This window comes from Archocentrus centrarchus, chromosome 2 (assembly GCF_007364275.1).
Source record: "Archocentrus centrarchus isolate MPI-CPG fArcCen1 chromosome 2, fArcCen1, whole genome shotgun sequence".
NCBI lineage: Eukaryota > Metazoa > Chordata > Actinopteri > Cichliformes > Cichlidae > Archocentrus > Archocentrus centrarchus.
In genome coordinates, this window is record NC_044347.1 from 18,941,000 (window position 1) to 18,963,453 (window position 22,454).

Here is a 22,454-nt window from a genome sequence, read left to right on the forward strand (position 1 = left end):
ACAACAGATAACTGCACGCTGTTATTAGCACCAGGGAGCTAACAATTTTGACCCTGAGTTTGTGTTTTTTGTGAAGGTTCTACAATGTCTTTTAACTTGATAAGACCGAGGCCTGTTAACTTCACATTAGTGATTGCGAGTGTTTACAGCTGGTAGTTTCTCTTTGCCGGCATAAAAATGATTTGTTTGGTCACGCTCATTGGTCTGACCAATACTCAGAACAATGGCAAGGTCCAAGGAACTCAGTTAAGCTCTAACAAGGAGAATCACAGATTTACAGTACCAGTTAAAAGTTTGGACACACTTACCCATTCATTTCAATGGGTGTGTCCAAACCTTTGACTGGTACTGTAAATAAGTTGGGAAGGTCTCTTGGAGCCATTTCTGACAAAATGCAGATTCCAACACCATCAGTTCAAACAATTGTACTTCAATGTGTCACCACTTTGCAAAGTTCTGGAAGAAGACCCAAACTGTCACCCAGAGACCACCAAGGCTCAAACCTGCCATGAACTGGAAACTGCTGGAACACCAGCATCACTGTCCACAGTGAAGCCAGTTTTACATCACCATGGACTGAGAGGGTGCTGACCAACAAAGAAGTCCCTGCTCCAAAATCAACACCTTTAAGCTCAACTGAAATTTGCAGCTACACATAAAAACTGGTTTTGGAATGGATAAAGCAGGCTAATATTGAGCTGCTGGAATGACCTTCCCAAAGCCCCGACCTCAACCCTATTGGAAATTTATAGACTATGCTTAAAAACCAGATCTGTGCCAAGAAAACCAACCAATTTAAATGAACTCTAGTGAGTACACTACCAATGCTGCCAAGAAGAATGGTCAAATATCCAGCCAGAGTTATGCTTGTTGATGGCTACCAAAAGGGTGTGGCTGAGGTGAAGTTTGGTAAGGGAAACCAACCTAACCAAAGATTACTGTGGGTGTTTGTATACTTTTAATCCTGTGTGGATCAGAGAAAATGTAAAAGAAAAAAAAATCAAATGTGTGCACCCAATTCTTGGTTTTTAAAGTCATTAAAGATGTATGCTGTACAATCATTCCACCCTGGAGACAGAGCAGTTCAAAGAAATAATTAAACGCCCAAAGTCACAATGACATTCTTGCCCCTGATGAGTGGATGGAAACTATTGACCACAACTGTGTGTAGCAGGATGTTTACAGTTGCACTTCTCTGACAAGCAGTGTGTTGAAATTGAAACATGTTGTTGGATATTTTTAATCACTCTGATATTGGTATTTTACTATATCATTTATCAGTACCTATATTAATCTCACACACTGGATTAATGGTCACATTATGTATTGTTTGTCACCTATATTGTCACTCACACACTGGAACACTGCATGCTTTGGGTGAGTGGAAAGGACTGAGGCCTGCTCGGCTCAGGGCCTCGGTTTTTTTCCACTAGTAGAACTGCGCTCATTCATATCTAGAGTCTCACCTTTACACACAGTGCACTTTTGACACTGTATTGCCAGTATGAAGGTCAAGTAGCTGGGAGCTGTGTGTCCCGAAGTGGAGGTTGAAGTCCCACCTGAGCTACTGTAATAATGTAAGGGAGTAAATTTGCATACTAAGATAAGACCGCCCTAAAAGTGTTTCTAGTAATGTGAAAATATGGATAGAAGGGCGGGGGAGTGCTCCTGTGGGAGGTATTTTCACATGGGAAAGTTGTTTGTTTTGACAGCCCCCAGAGAACTGTGTCATGAAGCCTCTGCAAAAGCATCAAACTAGTATGGTTCATAGTGGATTGGAAACACCCTTCTATGCCCACTGGCCCTGATAACAGCAGGGGGAGGTGTGAGTTTGGGGGATAAAAGGCAGTGGTAAAGTTGGCAGAGAGCGCTCTTTTTGCTCTTCCTCTCTCCCCTTTGTAGCAGCTCCAAGGCACTCACTCCTGGGAGGGCTATTTGCTATCTTGTACTCTTTTAAACTCTGGACTTCTACTTCTTCTTTCACCCCATTTTACTCACTTTTTTCACTCACTACTTTCTTCCACTCTTTTGTACTTTACTTCTCACGTCTTACTTTTTAACGTCACTCACTTACGATCCCTTTCCTTTCCTTCTTCTCCTCCTGCTCCTGCATCTTTCTCTGTCTGTGTGTGTGTGTGTGTCTGTGTGTGTGTGTGTGTGTGTGTGTGTATCTCAGTCTTAACTATGTTACTGTCTGTGTTTTGTGTAACTAATGTTTCTAATAAACAGCCTGCACTGGAACCTGTTCATCCCAGTGATTTATTGGAAACTTTGGATTTAATTGGGTTTGAATTTTTGGCCAAAAGGAACATGGAGACCCTTAAAAATGTTACCAACATTTTATGGTGTCAGAAGTGGGATTTGAGGTAAAAAGATGGACAGTACCAAAGGCCTGGAGACATTACCTGCTTTTCAGAACGCACCAAAGCCGCGGCCAAAACTCAGGTAAGCAGAGATTTTTCGGCATAAATTTGATGCTTTCTGAGAGCACTGTAAGTTCTGGCCAGGCAGAGAAAACTGTCATCTTGCCTTCAAATAAAGAACTTATGGGAAACAAAGGGTCTCAATTGATTGATAAAAGATAAAATGTTGCATTATTTACATTAACAATCACTGGTTGAGTAGGCTTTTGTGCTGTGTTTTAACTGGAGAAGTGCACCGTGGAGTTCAGATTGAGAGGCCTTGTGTGTGTGTGTGTGTGTGTGTGTGTGTGTGTGTGTGTGTGTGTGTGTGTGTGTGTGTGTGTGTGTGTGTGTGTGTGTGTGTGTGAGACCGGTCTGTGTGTATGTGTGGCAGCGGGCCATGTGTCAGTGTATGTGTGTGTGCCCATGCCTGTGTGTGTGTAGCAGAGAGCTGGTTGCTCTGAGTATGTTTTTGTTTTTGGGGGTTTCAGTGTCCGTATTGTTGATATTGTGTTGAGAAGCGCTTTTGAGAATGAAGTGAAAGGTCCTCGCGGAGATTTACCGCTGAGAATTGTCCGGTCCAAACTTTTTATCTTGAGCCAGAGAAGCTCAGGCTGCTATGGGCCGCGGGAGACACTGCCCAAGCCGTGTATCAGAGTAAGCATTTGGGGTTTCAAAATTAATATTTTGAGACTTTTGCATTAACAAAGCACAATGATTCGGCTTGGAGGATTTATGAATAAAGAAAGCTAGCACGGCTGTTACTGCACGATTCTTTGGAATCCGAAATAGTCTCCAGGTTCTGAAGGAAGTGGGCTGCACAGGGTGGGGTCGACAATTCCCAGGTCACTGGTCTGATTAAGCTCTTGGTTATTTCAGAGTTAAAGTTGTGAGATTTTTGCTTTTACAAAGCATGAGGATAGTGCTGGATGATTATGACGTCGGACACCGGATAAGTGGTGCCACTTGGCCAAGCTGTATATATGTAATATCTTGTACATACTGCCTGCGTAAATGTAATCACTTTCAGCTGTAAATTCTGCTTTAGGAATATAATTCATTTATTGTTATTAAACGCTGTAAATTTGCTTTAAGAATACAAGTCAGTTATGCTGTGAGTGGTGTGAATGAATGCCAGAGAGTGCTGCAGCTGCAGGAATGTGTGTGTGTGTGAGAGAATTAAATAAAATAGCTATAATAACAACAACAGCATGAATAATAAATAATAACAAAATAGTAATAATAATATAGCCTGGACACAAACTGAGCCTAAAATAAATCGATTGAACTGAAAATATAAATGTAGTAGGTGTGAGTGAGGTAAAGAAGTGTGGAGTGGTGAGTATAGATTAAGGAGGATGAAATAACAGCTGAGCCTCCGAGGAAATAAAAGAATTTTAGAAACAAAATATAATCTGATCATAAGAAACACATCTGTGTAACAGAGTTTGAGAGACTGCAGGACACTCAGATGATCAACCTGAAGCTTTGACAACTCACAAGAACATTTAATTTAAAATATAATTCAAGATGAAGTCAAAAGGAGTTCCTAGAAAGAGAAAAATCTGTAAGTTGGTCCTCAGGAAATATTGTTTTGATATTTGTGTGTGTGTTCTCAGTGCAGATGAGGTCTTCACCTCAGCACGTTCTTTGAATACCAGAGGGTTTAGAAGAAGGGGGGAAAATTGAGTTGCAATGACCTTTCTGTTGTATATCTGCCTGGTTCCCATCATAGTTATAGAGGTAAATCTGAAAATTTACCAAATTAGTAAATAAATAAATACATTTAAAATAAATAACAAATGAACTCAACAAATTTGATGGAGCAGAGAGATTACTCTTTGAGTAGAACTTATAGCCAGAGAGAGACAGTTGTTGTTTCACAGTGGACACTGTAATTCTCAGAGAGCGAGTGTGGAGCAGGAACCCATAGAGACCCTCTAAAACAGGGGGGTGATCAACAGCCCAATGCACGCGGTACTAAAACGGTACTATCCACCTCCAACCAGGAGTGTGGTGTATGTGAGACTGGCTGATGGACTGTTTGAAATCACACAAAGACCAAGTAAGTCATCATTTCCTTGGGAGAAAATTCTGCAGGAGCTACTCTGCACTTTGAGACATTTAAGCTCCTTTTGGCAAACATGCCGCTAATCTGAGCAGAGTATGCCAGACTAACCTGCCTGATTATGTGAATCTGGATGCATCACACTGTATTGTGGAGTTTTTCAGGTAGCAGTATCCTGATGGTGGAGATTTTCTAAGATAGGAGAAATCCTGACAGAGGAGGAGAGTCCAGCAAAATGGCTGCATACATTCCAACGGATGAGAGGCTGTGAGAGCTGACCAAACAGAGGAAGGAGAAGGCTAGCACCTCTGATAACTGCACACTGAGGCTCAGGCTGCAGTGCTGACGGCTAATGCTCAGAGTCGTGCAGCTCAATCTTAGACACGCCCAGCCTGCTCCTCCAGCTGTCAGCACCACACAAGTAATGGGGAGATTTCCTTCTCCAACTGTTCCTAATGCACTAACTGAATCTGCTGTGCCTGTTGTACACATGCATGTTAATCAAGGTGACAATCTGGATTTGTAAACCTGTGGGAGAGACGGGAGGCAGATGAGAGGCAGAGTGACCTGGCGTGGAGGAAGGAGAGGACTGTCACAGCCAGCACAGCCGCTTGGACTCACTCAGCCTACTCAACAGAGGAACAACCTGCCTAGAGGTAACTTTGCATGTTGTGGGTGTGGCCAGACAGGTCACCTCCAGAGAGACTGCCACATGACCTCTTGGGCTGACCAACAGCCTGTTGGCCATAAGGAGGTCCAGAGAGGCCTGATTTATCAAGTGAGCTGACATTTCAATAAGGCTCATGGGAAAAGACATTCTGTGTTCTTTAGAAGCAAAAATCATGTCCACCAGTGATGAACTGTATGCAAACTGTCAACTGAGGAAGTACACAGAATGACACACACAGAGATTGCGTCTCAGGTGCAACCTAAAGTGTTTTGGTTGCATCCAGTGACTGAAGACTCCAATGTAAATGAACGATGGATGAAATGTGGGAGCTCTGGGTACGAACGCAAGGGAGGAGCTGAGGAGCCCAGATTGCTCTACACTTATTGTTTGATAAGACACAGGAGTCCAAAGACTATGAACTGTGGTTTAATGAACTGATCAATAAAACAACATTTTCTTTTTACTAATGACTACATCTACTTTGCTCCACAGGGTGTGGCTGCTGCACCTGATGGACTGAAAAACCGGTAAGTGTCAAATTCTGGGCCGCGTCTTGCTGCTGGTTGCTCATGGACATACTCTCATTTACTGCACCGATGGGTTAAAAAGACCGCTTATTTTAGAGGGGCTCTAACTACACAATAAATGCACATTTCTAAAGACAAACAGTTCATTAGGATTTTAATGAAAAAATAGGGATGAAAGTGTTGGTAAATAATTGTGGGTGGCAGTGACGCAGTGGGTAGGTGCTCACCTTGCAACTGGAGGGTTGCTGGTCCAAGTCCCCGTCTGAGCGCATGCTGTTGTTGTGTCCCTGGGCAACACACTTAACCCACATTGCCTAAGTGTGAAGGTGGTTGTGTGGTTGGTGTTTGGTGGCAGTGGGCGTGAATTGGCAGCCACGCTTCTGTCAGACTGCCCCAGGGCAGGGATGCATTAGTAGCTGACCACCACGGAGCATGATTGAGGTGTGAATGAATAGTGCATGCATAAACATGTGTAGATCAAATTCAATTATCATTTGAACACGAGTAGTTGCTGAAACAGGTTCCATCTCAACTGAGCAAAACAAATGTGGGAAGAGTTAAATTTACTGAGCCCAATACGGTTGAGCTGAAACCTGGGGTCAAATTACATTAAATTAGGCAATGTTCATTTAAGTCGCATGCCATTGAAGATATCGGGCTTAATACTGATGAGCTGTTGAAGGCGGGAGTGCTATTTAAAGCTCATACATTAAAACCAAATTCAGACACTTACATACTGATGCAAATGCAGATTCTGATACGCCTGTGGTTCCTGATCCACATCTTTGCTTTCTAACAGTGCACCAGATATTAAGTGGTATTTGTGCTTAGTACTTAGCATTCAAAATTTGGCAGACATCTCCTCCCGCTCCCAGACAACCACATCTCACTTGGAGTGCAAGTGAAAAGGGGGCGGGAGTGACAGCGGTAGGAATCAGTCACATTGCTTGGATTTGAATCAGTACGTTTTGCACTCAATAAAAGCAAGGATGTTAACAAATAAATTTGAGAATATTCTGGCAATTTAGTGATATTTCGACAGCTGCGGTCTCGACTGGTCTTGAAATAAAATGCTGAGTCCGCAATGTCCGAGTCCATGACAAGACCGCGACCAAATGTGGTCGAGTCCATGACAAGACCGAGACCATCAAAAAGCGGTCTTGAGACCAAGACCAATCTCTAGTACTACAACACGAGGAAGGAGGGGGTCTTTAGTGCTTATTTCTGTTAACAGATCAGTGGAAATAGAAAACAGAAACTTTTTTTTTTAAAAAGAAGATGATTTCATTAATTTACTTTTATTTTACTTTTTAAAAATTAATTTTCATTTACTTTTTTCATTTTTTAGTTTTATTTATTTTTTAATTTTTAATTAAATTTTTTAAATTTACAATTTTATTTTTAAATTTTAAATTTTATTTGCTTTCATTTTTTTAGTTTTTCATTTGCTTTTATTTTTTTCTTATATTTTTTCATTTGCTTTTCTTCTTTTTATTTTTATTTTTTTTCATTTGCTTTTATTTTTTAATTTTATTTTTTAATTTTATTTTTTAATTTTCTATTTTATTTTTTAATTTACAATTTTATTTTTAAATTTTAAATTTTATTTGCTTTCATTTTTTTAGTTTTTCATTTGCTTTTATTTTATTTTTATTTTTTTCTTATATTTTTTTCATTTGCTTTTTTTCTTTTTATTTGCTTTTTTTAAAACTTTTTTTCATTTGCTTTTATTTATTTTACTTTTCATTTTTTAATTGTTCTTTTCCTCAGAGGAATTAAACAAAAATGCTGCCTGAGGCTAATCTGATGTTTAGAAGATGAGGAGGAGGAGAGAGGGGTAGGGGGAGACAGGAAGGGAAGAGGGGCGAAAGTTCAGGCTTACTGACCTTTCTGTCTGACCTGCCCGGAACTCGTGCACTGAGAAACGTTCCACGGTGCAAAGTGCGATTAAAGTGCGTTAAAATTTTTAATTCGTTAATTTCCCCATAATTAATTAATCGAAATTAACGCGTTAAAGTCCCACCCCTAATATATATATATATATATATATATATATATATATATATATATATATATATATATATATATGCACTCTTTAGATACTTTATACATATATATACTTTGTCTAGAAATTAGCCTGGAGGTCTCATAACTGGTTCTTGTAATCATTGTCAAACCCAAGTCTTCCTCCAGATAATGTGAATAAAGCTTCTCTCTCCATCAAAGATTTTTTAAAACCAGCCAATGTGTGTTTTTAACAAGAGCTTCACTTACAGTATAACAAAATTCTCTGGAGCAGCAACAAGGTTTTCTTTCATTTATTTAATGAGTGTTGAAAGACATGACTGTGATGTGAGAGAACCAGATGAAATACAGCCAGGTAGAAAAAAAAATATATAATGTAGAACACTTATACAAGTGGGAGAAGAAAGTGAAGTCTAAAAGATGTTGCCATAACTTTTGTGTTTGTGGTATTTTCCCACATTCACTGACAAACAATTCTCCCATGTTCCCTCATAATTGATATGCCCATTATTATTTAACAAAGAAACATATCCAAAGCAACATCATGAAAGATATTTAAAGATCACAGCAAGCACACAGCATCTCTCAAATCAGAAGCTACATTGCAAGTGTACAGGTTGAAGTTTATCCTTGATTTTGATACATGCAATTTCAATATGCTTTTGAATATTCTCCCCTGTGTATGTACAGGGGTTATCGGTTTTTGCACCATTCAGTTTACAATGCAAAATATTCACCATTTCTGGACTTTTGTACAGATTGTCATCTGTATAAATACGATTTTTTCCATCACAAATCTTTTCAATTTCCTTAAAGTCACCGATAATGAAAGTGTTCCTTAACTTACATTCAGAATTTAAATTTAGAATTATTCTACTTTCTATCAGATAATTACATCCCTTGTCTGGGATTTTGTCGATGATATGCTGGTTTTTGAAATTTTTAACACGATTGTCATCCTCACAGAGCACAGTGACAGAGAGCACCACCAGCAGGAAAATGGAGAGCTTCATTGTGTTTCTATTTTAAGAAAAAAAAAAAACATTAATAAGAGTGAGTACATGAAGCAGGATTTTTTGGTTACTGAAACAATTTACAATTTGAAAATTAAAGAAAAATTACAATACACATCAACAGTCCAAACAGCAAGCAGTAGAGATGTCTTACCTTTTCCTCTTTTTTTCAGTTAGTTTGATTGGTTGGCTTGCACACTTGCAGTAGTTGGCTGGAGTTGGCTGTCCGGTCAGTGAAGAGCTTCAGTGAAGTTAATTCTCTGAAACTGCAAACTGACTGCAATGACTTCTTATAGTGTCCAGGTGAATGGGCAACATCTGCATATCTTACCAGTTTGAATAAAGATGAATATTTATCTAAACAGCAATCAGGTAAACGCCTGCTCTGTGTGGGATATGCAAATAAATTATGCAAATTATTCACATATGAAGCTCAAGGAACCAAGATGATGTCATATAGTGCAGCACATATATGGAAGGTGACATACTTTTCTTCTTTTTTTTCTTCTTCTCCTAAACAAACAAGAACACTTGCTAGGGACAAATTGGTTGAAGTTTAAGTTTTCATTTGTTCATATACATAGTACAACTTTTATTGTAATTGTAGATTTTGTATTTTTGATTTTGAGAATGATCGTAAAGTTACAGGAGATAAAAGTTCTTGACTGACTCTGACACACAACCCTAACAACTCCAACAGTAGCCCACCACCACCTCCCCCTGCTGCAACATCAGTACCAAACACCACCCCATTATGTGGAATGTTGAAGCATTGCACAGGCCTGTCTCCTCCTAGTGGGTTGTGGTTTTAGGTGCAATTGGATATAAGGAAACGGCCTATGTTTATTTCTACAACCACCATCACCGCTGCATCTTCACTGACCTCTGAACTCAGATAGGAGCTATGACAGTCATCAGCCAGCTTGCCAACTTGTCAGCCTCCAGCCCTTTTGCAATCAATGGCGATTTCATAGGTATGTCAACGGATGAGCAACCCAGTGTACCAGCACAAAATAAGAGATGTTGAGAGACTGAGTTTAAATTAGAATACAAAACCCATAGTGGATAGGTCCATCCATCCATTTGCTTCCGCTCATCCTGTTCAGGGTCGCGGGGGGGCTGGAGCCTATCCCAGCTGTCATAGGGCAAGAGGCAGGGTACACCCTGAACAGGTCGCCAGCCTGTCGCAGGGCCAACACAGAGAGACAAACAACCTTTCACACTCACATTCACACTCTCATTCACACCTATGGGCAATTTAGTGTAGCCAATTAACCTAACCCCAGTAAGTGCATGTCTTAGGAATGTGGGAGGAAACCGGAGTACCCGGAGGAAACCCACGCAAGCATGGGGAGAACATGCAAACTCCACACAGAGAGAGGGAAAGGCCTGGGCCAAGGTGGAATCGAACCCAGGCCTTCCAGATGGTATTCTAACTGTGAGGCAGCAGTGCTAACCACTGGATAGTGGATAGGTGTATACTAGGGTTTAATATTTTTCCCGAAAATGACATGAATCAAATCCCGGGAAATGGCTCGTCATTTCCCGGGATTTCCCGGGAAAAAGTTTATTTATTTTTTTATTTTAATTAGGCCTTCTGTAGCCTGTGTCGGCCTTAACCTATTGTGATATTGTAGAGGTAGCTTTCCAGCTATGTCCTGTTATGCCCAGTAGGGGGCAACGTCGGCTTGATTAACGCAATAAAACCTACATCTCGACATTGGAGTGCTCGAGCTATGCGGTGTTGTATCGTTCCTCAACACTCCCTTAACAAATATAATTCGAATATTCCTCCATTGTACATGGAATTATACCAAGATATTTTACAATTGCTGGTGCAAAACAATACGGTTCATCTCCACAGCATTGATAAAGACTCAGCCACGCTGTCGTGGCGACATCTGTTGCGCTATATCTCCACCAGTGGAACGCTGTAATAGTCATTGAAAAGTTAACTACCGTACTACACTATAATATGGCATAACACAGGGCCTTGAGTAATGCACTACGACTTGGTCATTGCCATTCTGGCAACAGCAAATTTATAACACCGTGTCTGAGGGTTAAAGTAGGTTCGCTGTGAATCGTCTTTTGAAAAACTGGCCGATCCTTATAGCCTAAAAAATATACATTTTACTCAACTCCATTTTAAAAGCGAAATATGTTAAAACAACCTGAACCTGAACCTGCCTGAAATGAAGAGTAATGCTTTTTGCATTAAACGAACCCTTCTCTCAATATTTCCTTAAATTTAACATTCTGAAGCTTTCTTTTCTTTCTGAAAGTCAAATCGACGCGCGCGACTTTTTTCCCGGTTTCCCGTCTAACGTTTCCCGGGAAACGGGAAATGGTTCTGATCGCATTTCCCGGGAATCCCGGATCCCGGGATTAAACCCTAGTGTATACAGTTAAATTTACCGATGTGAAAGTTATGATGTGTGTGATTTCTAGCCAGGAGGGAAAGATTTGAGAGGTTAACCTTTTTTATTCAGTGGACAGCTCAGCTTTTGAATGTGTTAGAAAACGTCTTGTTTTTCATGATATTACACGCTAGGAAGACTCTTAGGCCTTCTCATACAGTATGTGTAACCCGAAAATCATCAGTCAGACTACTGGAAAATAAAAATGGTCTGTGTGTGTGTTTTACAACAAATGTTTAGTTACATAAATTAATAATATTAAATCCGATATTCCTTTTTTTCAGATGTTGATACATGCAATGAGGGATCATGTGTCCCATCCCCACCATCCCCACCAACACACCTCCTGCATCTCAGCAATTACCTGATGAGGATCTGACGGAGCACGGTAAGAAGGCTGTTAAGCTCGCCACACTACGCCTATTGTCTAAGGCAGGAGTCGGCAACCCGCGGCTCCGGAGCCGCATGCGGTTCTTTCATCCTTACTGCGGCTGTGTGACTTGGTCCAAGTCATGATGCCATGATGGCATGGCAAGTAAAAATACATTTGACTACTTGAGTGTTCTATAAAACTGTTTTATAAAACTGATTTATGAATTATTTCAACACTTTAATGGTCAAAATCACGGAATTTACGCATCGCCTGTTCAAACACATGTAAGAAATGCGGGGTGAGCCAGTGCAGTGCTGTGGCTCACCTCTAGTGGCGCTGTGTCGGATACAATAAATGAAGCAGGCGGCTGGAGCATGCCCATTGCTGTCTCTCTTTATATCGCCAATATACATGTTTGATTACACCTGTGCTACACATGCTGATGTTCCACAGTCTGTCTAATATACTGAATAAATGTGTGTAACAGTGAGATCAATTCCTCTGTTTTTGCTGCAGACTGAAAACATTTGAGTTTGATATTAAAAGATGAATATGCTCACTGATCCATTAATCTTGCTTTGTAGTACACCCCTCTGAGACTATTGCACTATTCAGAGAGAAATTGCTGTAGCTATTGGTGGTCTTTGGGTGTTTCCTAGAGGTGTTTTAGCATTACTGCAGTGAAACAGCAGGTTTGTGTTGGTGGTATTTTTGGTACCTGTGGCTCATGTAGTAGCGTGTGTTCAGTTTTCACAAGACTGGCTGTCCAATTCCATGAAGGAGTGTGCAGCTATTGCAGCTGTAACTCTAAGCAAAAGCTTTTGCATCAAACTATGACTGGACTGTTTGTGGTATGAATACCACAGCCAACCAGAGGAAGTGTCACAAAGATGTGACAAATGCTGTATTGTTTTGAAGGCAGAAGAGCCCCCATCATTCACATAAAAACTGTAGAAGTTATGGTAATATCTGATACTTTTGATGCTATTTTGTGGTTGTCCTTCAATATTTTAACATTTGTTACTTCTAACCATGATTGTCATCATTCTTGCTGTTTATATGACTGTACATTTGTTTTCTTCTGACTGTGCTGTGATGATTCAGTTCAATTCAGTTTTATTTATGTAGAGCCAAACCACAATGACAGTCGCTCAAGGCACTTTGTATTGTAAAGTAAAGCCCCAAGAATAATACAAACCCTAACATAATCCATATAACAGATTAAATATGGATTTTCACAACATTGATGATGAACAGAGGAAACATCTAGTGGTATGTGTTTGCATTCAGATCTCACATTTTGTCCAGTTTGGAGGCCTGAGAGGAGCATAGTGACAGTTAGGTGTCAACAACAGCACCTAAAGGCTGCATCAGCCAAAACATGAAGACCTCAGTAAAATTACACACTGAAACTGAAGATATCGAGCAGAGCATAATCAGGAAGACTGTGTTTGTGTCTGTGAGTGAAATACAAAGCATGTTTTCTTCCTTTAACACTAGATAGCTACACATTTTATCAGAGAGCCACAGTTAGTACATTGTTAATCCAACTTAAAAGCAAATCAAGGCTGAAAGTTAAAAAGTAAAAACTAAATGTTTTACAGGGGCAGGCTGGGGTTGAAATTCAGCTCGGGAGCTTGGTTTGGAGAGGCCTTTTATCTGATCGTACAACGGACAAACCATAATTTGAAAAACAAGATAACTTTATTTGCAATATAAAAACACTATGTTTTTTCCAGCAGCATTAAAACAACTGTGTGTGTGTGTATGAAAGACAAAGCAAAAAATAAAAATCAGTCACCAAAACTTTATCAAACAAGAAGCTTATAAAAAACAAAGCAGAAACTTATAGGCTAGTCCAATGACACGATAGGAGTCAGTCAGTAGGTTGTATTTGGAGAGTATGAGATAAACACATACTGCATAGTTTTTACAGGAGATGCATCTGGTGTTTGTTGGCTCTATTTCTTCCACATTTTCTGTCTCTTCTGCAGTCACAACAGTGTACGACTCCTAATGGAGCAACTTAAGTCTCTCCCAGTGGCTGGCAAGAATACAGATCTCAGCCTTCCAGGTGTGACTCTGTCATCAAACCCAGAGGTGGACAGTAACGAAGTACAAATACTTCGTTACTGTACTTAAGTAGATTTTTCAGGCATCTGTACTTTACTTGAGTATTTATTTTTCTGACAACTTTTTACTTTTACTCACTACATTTTTACACAAGTATCTGTACTTTCTACTTCTTACATTTTCAAAACAAGCTCGTTACTTTATTTTTAATGCGTCTGAGAAACGTTTGCATTTCCGGTCAGTGCGGGAGCCGGCTTTTGATTGTGAGCAGTTTTTTCTTGGAAGTCGCAACAACAGGGTGGGGGGGAACAGACACCCCACACGGTAGAGGGAGAGGCTCCTGCAACGCTCGCTCGGGGACCGGTCCACCGGAAAGAGCTAGAGTAAGTTGCACTTGCTACATTCCCACCGCCGAGGTTCCGGAGCCGGAGCAAGTTCCCGTGCCGATCCCAGTGAACCGGCGAAACGCTTAAGAACGGGCCCGCGTTTCCACCGCGTTCCTGTGAACTGCTCCTTTACGTATGAGTGTGGGCGGGTCCTCGTCTGGACACGGAAAAGAACAGCTGCTGTATTTTAAGGGAGAGCAAAGAATGACCGATAACTTCACTCAGATGGAGAAAGATGTAAGAAAGAGGTAGAAACGTCCTCCAAGGAGCTACTTTTACTTTCTTACTTTGAGTAGATTTCAGAGCCTGTACTTTTTACTTTTACTTGAGTACAGAAGTTGAACCAGTACTTGTACACAAGTACTTGTACTTCTGCTTAAGTACAGAATGTCAGTACTTTGGCCACCACTGATCAAACCTAAGGAGGCACTTACTGAAATGTGAGTGAATCAGATGAAACCCCCCTACTGTATCTCTTATTGCACCAAAGTTTCTTGGATTGAGGCATGCAAAATCACCATAAAGTGCTTATCTTGCAAATATGAATGTTTTGTAAGATAAATCCTTTTGCATTCAGTGTTCCCTATATGAGAAGCCTTATAATTACGAAACCAGGCAATCTTACTTTTGTATAATATTTTAATGAAACTTTTAATTTTCATTTAACACAGAAAAAAATGAACAAAACACTGTGTGGTGGAAAAAATAAGATGAGCTCTTAAACCAAACTGATTTTCTGATGATTTATTGAAAGTAAAGAATTAACCTTTGCAAAGTGGTCAATAAAGCACGAACAGCCTTCGCACCAGCATTGACCAACAGACAGAATAACACCCATTCCTTTATACACTGAAAAAATGGGAAAAGGGGGGTTGTTCATTTTGTAAAACAAATTTATGTTAAAGTATTATGTTTTTATTGTGCTGTTTCCCTAAACATGATTCAATCATGAAACATCCTTGTAAATAGTCTTGTTGTTAGATGGACATGTTTCAATCATGACCACATTACATGAAATAGTTGCAATGTATGGAAAAGCTCCTCCTACTTTTTTGATACTAAATTACCCCTCCCAATCCTTTGCCCGGGAAAAGCAATTATACTGCAGAAGAAGAAGGCCCGATTTTATCAGTGCTGCCTGGAACTTTAAGGAGGCAAGGTGAGTCTTGTTTTTTTCATTGTTTTAATTTTATAGTTTATAGTATGTAGACTATTAAAGTCGATGCTGTGTTTACAGCGAAAGGTGCACCCCACCACACCACACGCTAACGAATAAACGTGTGGTGTGGTGCACCTCACCACACGTTTATTCGTTAGCGTTAGCATGTAAGCTAGGCTATGGCTAGACTCTATATTAGCGTTACATGGCGCCTCACAATTAATTTCAAGAATGCCTAATTCACTTTTATCATTCCGCCCTGCTTTGACCCACCTTGTGTGTGTGTAAATCAGTTGTATCTGAATTTAAGCAGTGCTTTAAGTTGGTTGGTAATCACCATTACTATACCAGCACTTTAAATATGCCATACTGGGACTTTTTTCCCACCGTGGAGGTTGCACCCACACGTGCTCGCTCTGGCCCATCACGGTGTGCTCTTGTCGCATGAAGATGAACGATTAACACATGGTAGATTGCGCCCTCTTTTAATTTCCTATAGAATAAATAGGTGCAAATATTTTTTTCTTCCAGGTGCTCTGCTAGAATAATGCATTGAATGGCAAGCTTGCCTGTTTCAAAGGCTCTGTAGTGTATGGTACGTATGAGTAGCTGGTTTTAAAAAAGTCAAACACAATAATTTTCTTTAATGAATAGGAAAACAAATGGATTTATACTGGTTTGTGACTCAATTAGCTATCATTAACGCACATTTTAACTAGTTTTGTTCTGTTTATTAAAGAAGAAAGGTAAACACCACCTTAGATTAAACTTTAGTTTAGCCTCTTTTTGAGAACAATGTTAATTTGTAACAACAACAAGCCTTTAATGATTCTTCATTGTTTTTCTCTCTCTCCACAGTGGCAGTGGTGCCGGGTAGAAGTATCAAGTAGGTCTGAACTTCTAAGACACTACAAAGTTAAACATCCTCACTTTGGGCGCACTGCTAGATTTCCATGTACATACTTTTCTTGTCCATGCACATTTAAAACATGGAATGCATTAATTTGCCACCAAAGTAGACTACACAGAAATGTAACACAAAAAATTCACTCAACTTTTACCTGTCAACTTTGTGATTGTAAGAATTTGGCAAAGGAAATAGAATATTTTAGTCACATCAACACATATTTAAAAAAACACGAAAATGTAAAATGTATGTTTAATGGTTGTAGTTTCCAAACATGCATTTATGGTACTTTTAAGTCTCACAAAAGTCGCCATCACACCCCACACACACTTGAGGATTTTATTCCAGGTGTTGTAAAAAGCACTCGTTTAGCTACACCTTCATTTCCAGAAATATCTGATTTCCAGGAGGAGGATCAATGTGTAGAAGGTGCTCAGTGTGTGGAAGTGGACACGTTTGACACACAAGAGGGAAAAAGGCTACCTAAAGACCACACTGAGCAGCAACTAGCCACAGCTTTATTACAGCTGGAGTTTTTGGTACAAGTGCCAGGTATTGCAGTTGATGAGTTTTTACAGGAACTTAATTATTTACTCAACTCTGCCTCAGTTCCCACTGGTGTTGTAAGAGATATACTTGAGCGTCATAAGGTCCAATTTACAGATGATTTAGTTAAGGATATTATATCAGCTCTTTGTGCATCCAATCCAGTTTGCAGAGCCATTGAAAAAGGGGGATCTCTTAGCACTGTGCATAGAAGGTTAAAATACTACAGAGAAAAATTTTGTGTTGTTGAACCAGTCACTTACCTTCTTGATAATAAAAAAGCAACCTTTCAGTATGTTCCAATATTAAAATTATTACAACAAATTTTAAATTGCCAAGCTATTCTAGATAAGGTTATTTCAAATCATAGAGGGAAGCGTGAGTTTATTGTTGACTCCTCCTATGAATTTAAATCTCCAGAGGATGGCAAATATTTAATTGAAAACGGGTTATTGAATGCAGATGAAATCAGGATTTCTATTCGCCTGTATGTGGATGAATTTGAGATTTGCAACCCTTTAGGCACTTCTAGAAAAAAGCAAAAACTCTGTGGTGTTTATTGGGTTTTGGGTAACCTGCCACCAGGATCTCATTCAGCTTTGTCCTCCATTTATCTTGCTGTCCTTTTCAAAAGTGTTGACGCAAAAGTCTATGGTTTTGAGCAAGTGTTACAGCCGCTCCTGCAAGATCTTAAAACCTTGGAGACTTATGGTGTGTTTGTCCCTTTGTTGGGCACATCTTTTAAAGGTACAGTTCAGTGTATTGTTTCTGATAACTTAGGTGCGCACACTATCGCAGGCTTTGTTGAAAGTTTTTCAGGTGAGTTCTTTTGTCGATTTTGTACAGCTAAGAGATGTGATGTTGAATCTGACACAGTTGCTTGTGGTGCTTTTAATCTGCGGACTAAAGAACTGCACAATGAACATATAAAAATAGCTCTGGAAACAAATAATCATTGTTTCGGAGTTAAAAGAGAGTGCATTTTTACCAAACACCTCACACATTTCCACGTTCTGACCGGTTTTCCTCCTGATGTAGCTCATGATGCATTAGAGGGTGTTGTGCCAGTGGAGTTGGCTTACTGCTTGTCAGCATTAATTTCAAAAAAGTTTTTTACTATTGATAATCTAAATAAAGCAATATTGGCCTTTCCATACAAGTGGTCAGATAAGACAAATAAACCTCATATTGTGCCACAAAATTTGTCTGCTCGCAAAACTGTGGGGGGAAACGCCCACGAAAATTGGAGTTTGTTGAGGTTTCTCCCTTTTTTGATTGGACATTTAGTACCTGAAAATGAACCTTCATGGTTGGTGTTACTGGATTTAAAAGAGATTATTGAACTTCTTGTTGCCCCAACACATACTGATGAATCCATTTCATATCTTGAAAGCAAGATAACTGAACACAGGCAAAGATACAAAGACTTGTTTCCAGCTGCCAGACTTTTACCAAAGCACCACTTTCTTAAACACTACCCTTATTTAATAAAGTGTTTTGGTCCTTTGGTTACACTCTGGACACTTAGGTTTGAAGCTAAACATAGTTACTTTAAAAAAGTTGTGAAACATACTAGTTGTTTTAAAAACATTCCGCTGACTCTAGGCACCAATTCATGATAGCATTTCACCTTAACTCGCCCTCCTATGGTAAAACCTCTCTTGATGTACCTAGTGTGTCCTCATTTCCAGTGGATCTTTTGAATCCAAATATTGCTTTGGCTTTAACATCAAAATATCCCGATATAACTGAAGTCAATCTGACTAAGAATGCATCTGTGAATGGCATACAGTACAGCACAGGCATGATAGTTGTTCAGGGGTCAACTAGCGGCATGCCAGACTTTGCTGGGATTGTGCACATGTGTGTCATTAAAAATGAATTGCTCCTTATTGTGAGAATGCTATGCGGATGGTACACTGACCATTACAGAGCCTTTGAAATAACCCCATCACCAACCAGAGAGACAAAGCTTGTGCATTTAACTGATCTGGGAGACATCTATCCACTGGCAGATTATATTGTTGGAGCAAGCCGAATGGTGACCTTGAAAAGGCATATTATTGTTAAAGGTTTGTTACATTGTATTTAACATGTAGGTATGTTATGATAATTACTACATCAAGGCTTAAGTCAAGGCATTGTTAACTCCTTGCACTTAGCACCATTGAAAACTTTAATCAAATACTATAAAATCTGCACAACTCTGTTCACTGCAGGCACACAGCAGTGACATGAATTGGATTGGTTCTTGGCATATTTTTCTCTCCAGATATGTTTTTGAGAATAATGTGAATTTATCAGCAGATCAGATCTTTTGAAAATCTCTAAACACTAAAAAAAAATTTATATAAAAATCCTGATATATATATATATATATATATATATATATATATATATATATATATATTTTTTCTCCCCTCCCTTTTTTTAAGATTGTATTTAACACTTTGTTTTATGGTTTGTGCTTTTTCAGACTGAGAATAATGGCTTCACCCTGCATACTCAAAGTCATATTGGTGGACAACACCTGCCAGAGGCTAACACTACCATGTGGACTTCCTCAATCTGTGAGTGAGCTTATGGAAGAAGTACAGCGCCAGTGTGGACTGACCTACACCTTCAACCTACAGTTTATGGATCCACTCTTTAATGATGACTTCATGAATCTGACCTCAGTATCTGAAATACAAAACAGAGGCACTATTAAGGTGGTAAATCTGTCAGATCCAACCATTTTACAGTCACCTGTTTCATCTGCTGGTTGTCGTTCACCGTCAACTTCAAGTTTTTCTGGTGTGAGCTGTCCTGATACAGACATTCTTTCTTCAACTGAGTCTCAGTCTGAGCCATCCACTTCAAGGTCATTGTGGCCAGACAAGTTTTGTGTTCCTCAGTTTTCCTTTGACTCTGAATTAAAACTTGACCGAGCCAATGCAGAATATAAAGAAAATGGGACACTTCTGACTCCAGATAACAAACTTTTGTCAAACATTCTCGATGGACTTGTGCAAGAAATTGTTCATTATGGACTTTATATAACCGACAACCAGTTCAACAGTGTGGGTGAGGCGCTCATACTAAAGCATCCCTGTCTGTCAGAGCGAGCCTCAGTAAGTGGGTATGCTGGTTGGAAACATCGCTTAAAAAACAAGCTTTCAATTTACCGAACTCAGTTACGAAAACTTGGTTGTCACGAAGTAACTGTCAATGCTTTGAGCCACAAGCCACAAGGCAAAGGCCCTGCTTTTGCCATTAAAAAGCCAAGGCGCTCTGAAGTGAACTATTGCCCCCCCTATCCCACAGGAGAGACTGAGGAAACTTTAGAAACACTTCGAGTGGAACTTATAATGGATGTAAAAAAGAGGAACGGCAAAGAAACAGTGCATCGAAAAATGGACAAGACGTTCTCATACAGAAGATTAGAGGTAGTTCGGTAAACACCCATGGTACAAGATTTCCAGGAACGGTGGCATGCGCTCTTTAAAGTGTGTGAGGTTTGTAAAATGGTGATGAAATGTACTGAATTGAAGTTGGTTCAGCCAAAAAAAATATTTGTTGTCTATTTTTTCAGATAAACGCTGAATTCAAGAGAATCACCACTCTGCCACTGCAGTCCCGGTTCCTCTCGCAGCTAGACATTCTGTCTTCCAAACTTATTGCTCTCTATAAAAAAAGAGGTGGACTAATAGGCAAACACCTAAAAAGTATAATGGACCAAATGACTGAAGTAAGATGAAAAAAAAAAAAAGATTCATTCATTTTTTGATTAGGAAATGTAGTAATTTCAAATCTGTCCACACATCCTCTAGGAAGATGTCGACCATGGGCGTGAAAGTGTTCTGAAGGGCCTTTGTGTGTACCTCAATGAAGACCCCGAACATCTGATACGACAGCATGTAGTGAGTATTATGAAACTGCTAGAATTTTTTACATTTCTAATAGTTGCATGACATTTTTAATTATTTATTATACATATGATAATTATCATATCTGGCAACACTGATTACTGCTTCCTATAGACTGCATATATTGCCGAAAGGAAGTTTATCTAATGTGAAAACGTAAATCTGTCAATATGTGTTTGATAACTCTGGCTTTCTCAAGAACCCGGATGTGTGGCACAAAAATCAGAATTTTGTAACTGAAGTTGAATTATTGAACTGAAAGTGAAAGTAGTCCATTAAATCGTTAAATTCAGTTTCAAACCAGTGTATTCAATTTCAAATTATGCACATGCAGATTTAATCTGAGCAATTCAAATTCAGTTTCTGCTGGCACAAGTTTTTGTGATTTATCATCTAGATCAATTTTAAGTAGTTTACATACTTTTAGCTTTTCTTAAAATTTGACTAATTATTGGATAAAGTAATTTTTATCAATGCCAACTAAATCTGAAAAAGTTAAATATTGCCTTTTAAGCTAGTAATGTTTATGTGAATGAGTGAATTTTGCATTTAGCTCATGGTCTGGAAGCTTTGAATTTATTTAAATCTTTTTTTTTTTTTGTCAGGGAGTAAGTGATACAGCCTTTGAAGAATCAGTTGAGGAAACTACTGTGGGGATCTTCACGGTGAAACAACAGGAGGCGCAGCCTACTCCAGACGATGTAGGAATTATCCTGGAAGGCCAAATTGTTATCCAGGATTTAGACAATGTTCCTCTGGCTGTTGCACTACTGTTTGGCCTCCTGTATGCTCTACATATGGATTATCCTCATCAACTCAGGTATACCTTTGAAGTGATCCAGAAACTGATCATGGAGCTAGATGGTGGCACACTTTCAAAGAAAGTCCAGGTCCTGAAGAATAGACTCAATGAGTAATGCTGGCCAGTGAGCATGACCAGCTTATTTGAGGACTTGTCCATTTAAGTTGCTTTTCATTGTTCTCATGTTGTTGTAAACAAACTTTTAAATATGCTTAGTTACTTAAAAAAAAAAGGCGTTCTGTAGAAAGAAGGATTTTCATTGTTTAAGATGTGTTTAGCTGCACTCGATATAATTTTCACATTTTACCAACTGAAAACGTTTGTAAGAAATTGTGCAGTAAGGGGTATGGTGTTCCATATAACACCCCAGAAAGTTGGCCCTTTATAAAAGATAGACATAACTTTGATTTGCGGGTCAATCGTTTGTGGAAGTCCATTTGAAATTTTTATTTATTTATTTTTGTCAGACTCACTTTTGTATCGGTATCTGAACAGAGAGGTTATGTGGCATGCACTTTGTTTTTCTACTTTATGTCAGTGATCCTTGGTTTGTCTGAAAACCCTGCTGTAAACTGTTAGGATGTAGACTCATCTGAATGTTGACTATTTTGTATTAAAATGTTTGGCTTATTGGAAAATGTTATCAGCTGTATTTGTTTTATTCTTGCTACAGTGTACTACTTTCAAAAGGTTTAGGCTATGTAAGATGGATTTGATAGATTAACACCAAATCTATATTGTGATACATTTTAGGTTGTTACCACATAACTACTTTGTAAGTGAAACATTTAAATTAATTGTAATGTCTAGATAAAAAACTACATAATATATTCAACATGAAGTAAATTTATGTTACAAGTATAAAAGATTCATATACATAAAATGTGACAGAAATGCATGATATAAACACACTTGGATTAGGATATTTCAACATGAAATGATTAAAAGTTTACAACATGAAATGATTAGAAGTTTTCAACATGAAATATTCACAGTCATTTAACATGTATATATTATGCTGGGATTATATAATGAAGTTATAAAATGAAAACATAATCTAATTGCGTGCAACTGATGTACATGTTTCAATTATATAAATCCAACAGACTTTTTTTTTCAGTGTACTATTGTGTTGATACAATCTTGTTCCACTAGCCATGGGGAGTTCAGGTTTC

At 38.9% G+C, this 22,454-nt stretch overlaps 1 protein-coding gene and 1 long non-coding RNA gene across 5 annotated transcripts in view; both read left to right on the forward strand.

The window, feature by feature from the left end:
* The first annotated feature begins 2,778 nt into the window (after nucleotides 1-2,778).
* LOC115790720 (uncharacterized) overlaps nucleotides 2,779-22,454 on the forward strand; it is a 33,131-nt gene continuing 13,455 nt past the window's right edge. The window contains exons 1-3 of the long non-coding RNA XR_004020808.1: nucleotides 2,779-5,126; nucleotides 5,633-5,667; nucleotides 11,410-11,513. This is a non-coding gene — a long non-coding RNA (uncharacterized LOC115790720). The remainder of the gene's footprint in view (nucleotides 5,127-5,632; nucleotides 5,668-11,409; nucleotides 11,514-22,454) is intronic.
* On the forward strand, nucleotides 15,058-21,521 carry LOC115790709 (uncharacterized). 4 transcript variants are annotated; one of them, XM_030744624.1, is made up of 6 exons: nucleotides 15,058-15,116; nucleotides 15,975-16,002; nucleotides 19,046-20,066; nucleotides 20,144-20,299; nucleotides 20,382-20,471; nucleotides 21,083-21,521. In XM_030744624.1, the coding sequence occupies exons 3-6, from the start codon at nucleotides 20,016-20,018 to the stop codon at nucleotides 21,392-21,394; spliced, it is 609 nt and encodes a 202-aa protein (XP_030600484.1). In that variant the 5' UTR covers nucleotides 15,058-15,116; nucleotides 15,975-16,002; nucleotides 19,046-20,015; the 3' UTR covers nucleotides 21,395-21,521. The 4 variants fall into 4 exon arrangements, 1 of the variants encoding a protein (XP_030600484.1); XR_004020805.1 differs by lacking the exons at nucleotides 15,058-15,116; nucleotides 15,975-16,002 and adding an exon at nucleotides 16,009-18,641; XR_004020806.1 differs by lacking the exons at nucleotides 15,058-15,116; nucleotides 15,975-16,002 and adding an exon at nucleotides 16,009-18,641 and having other exon boundaries at nucleotides 19,046-20,057.

What these genes read in the sequence shown, in the direction of transcription:
- LOC115790709 (XM_030744624.1), top strand. Translation starts at nt 20,016, where the DNA reads ATGGTACAAGATTTCCAGGAACGGTGGCATGCGCTCTTTAAAGTGTGT. An exon ending in TAATGGACCAAATGACTGAA is followed by an intron (nt 20,300 to 20,381) that starts GTAAGATGAAAA and finishes CACATCCTCTAG; the next exon opens with GAAGATGTCGACCATGGGCG. An exon ending in ATCTGATACGACAGCATGTA is followed by an intron (nt 20,472 to 21,082) that starts GTGAGTATTATG and finishes TTTTTTTGTCAG; the next exon opens with GGAGTAAGTGATACAGCCTT.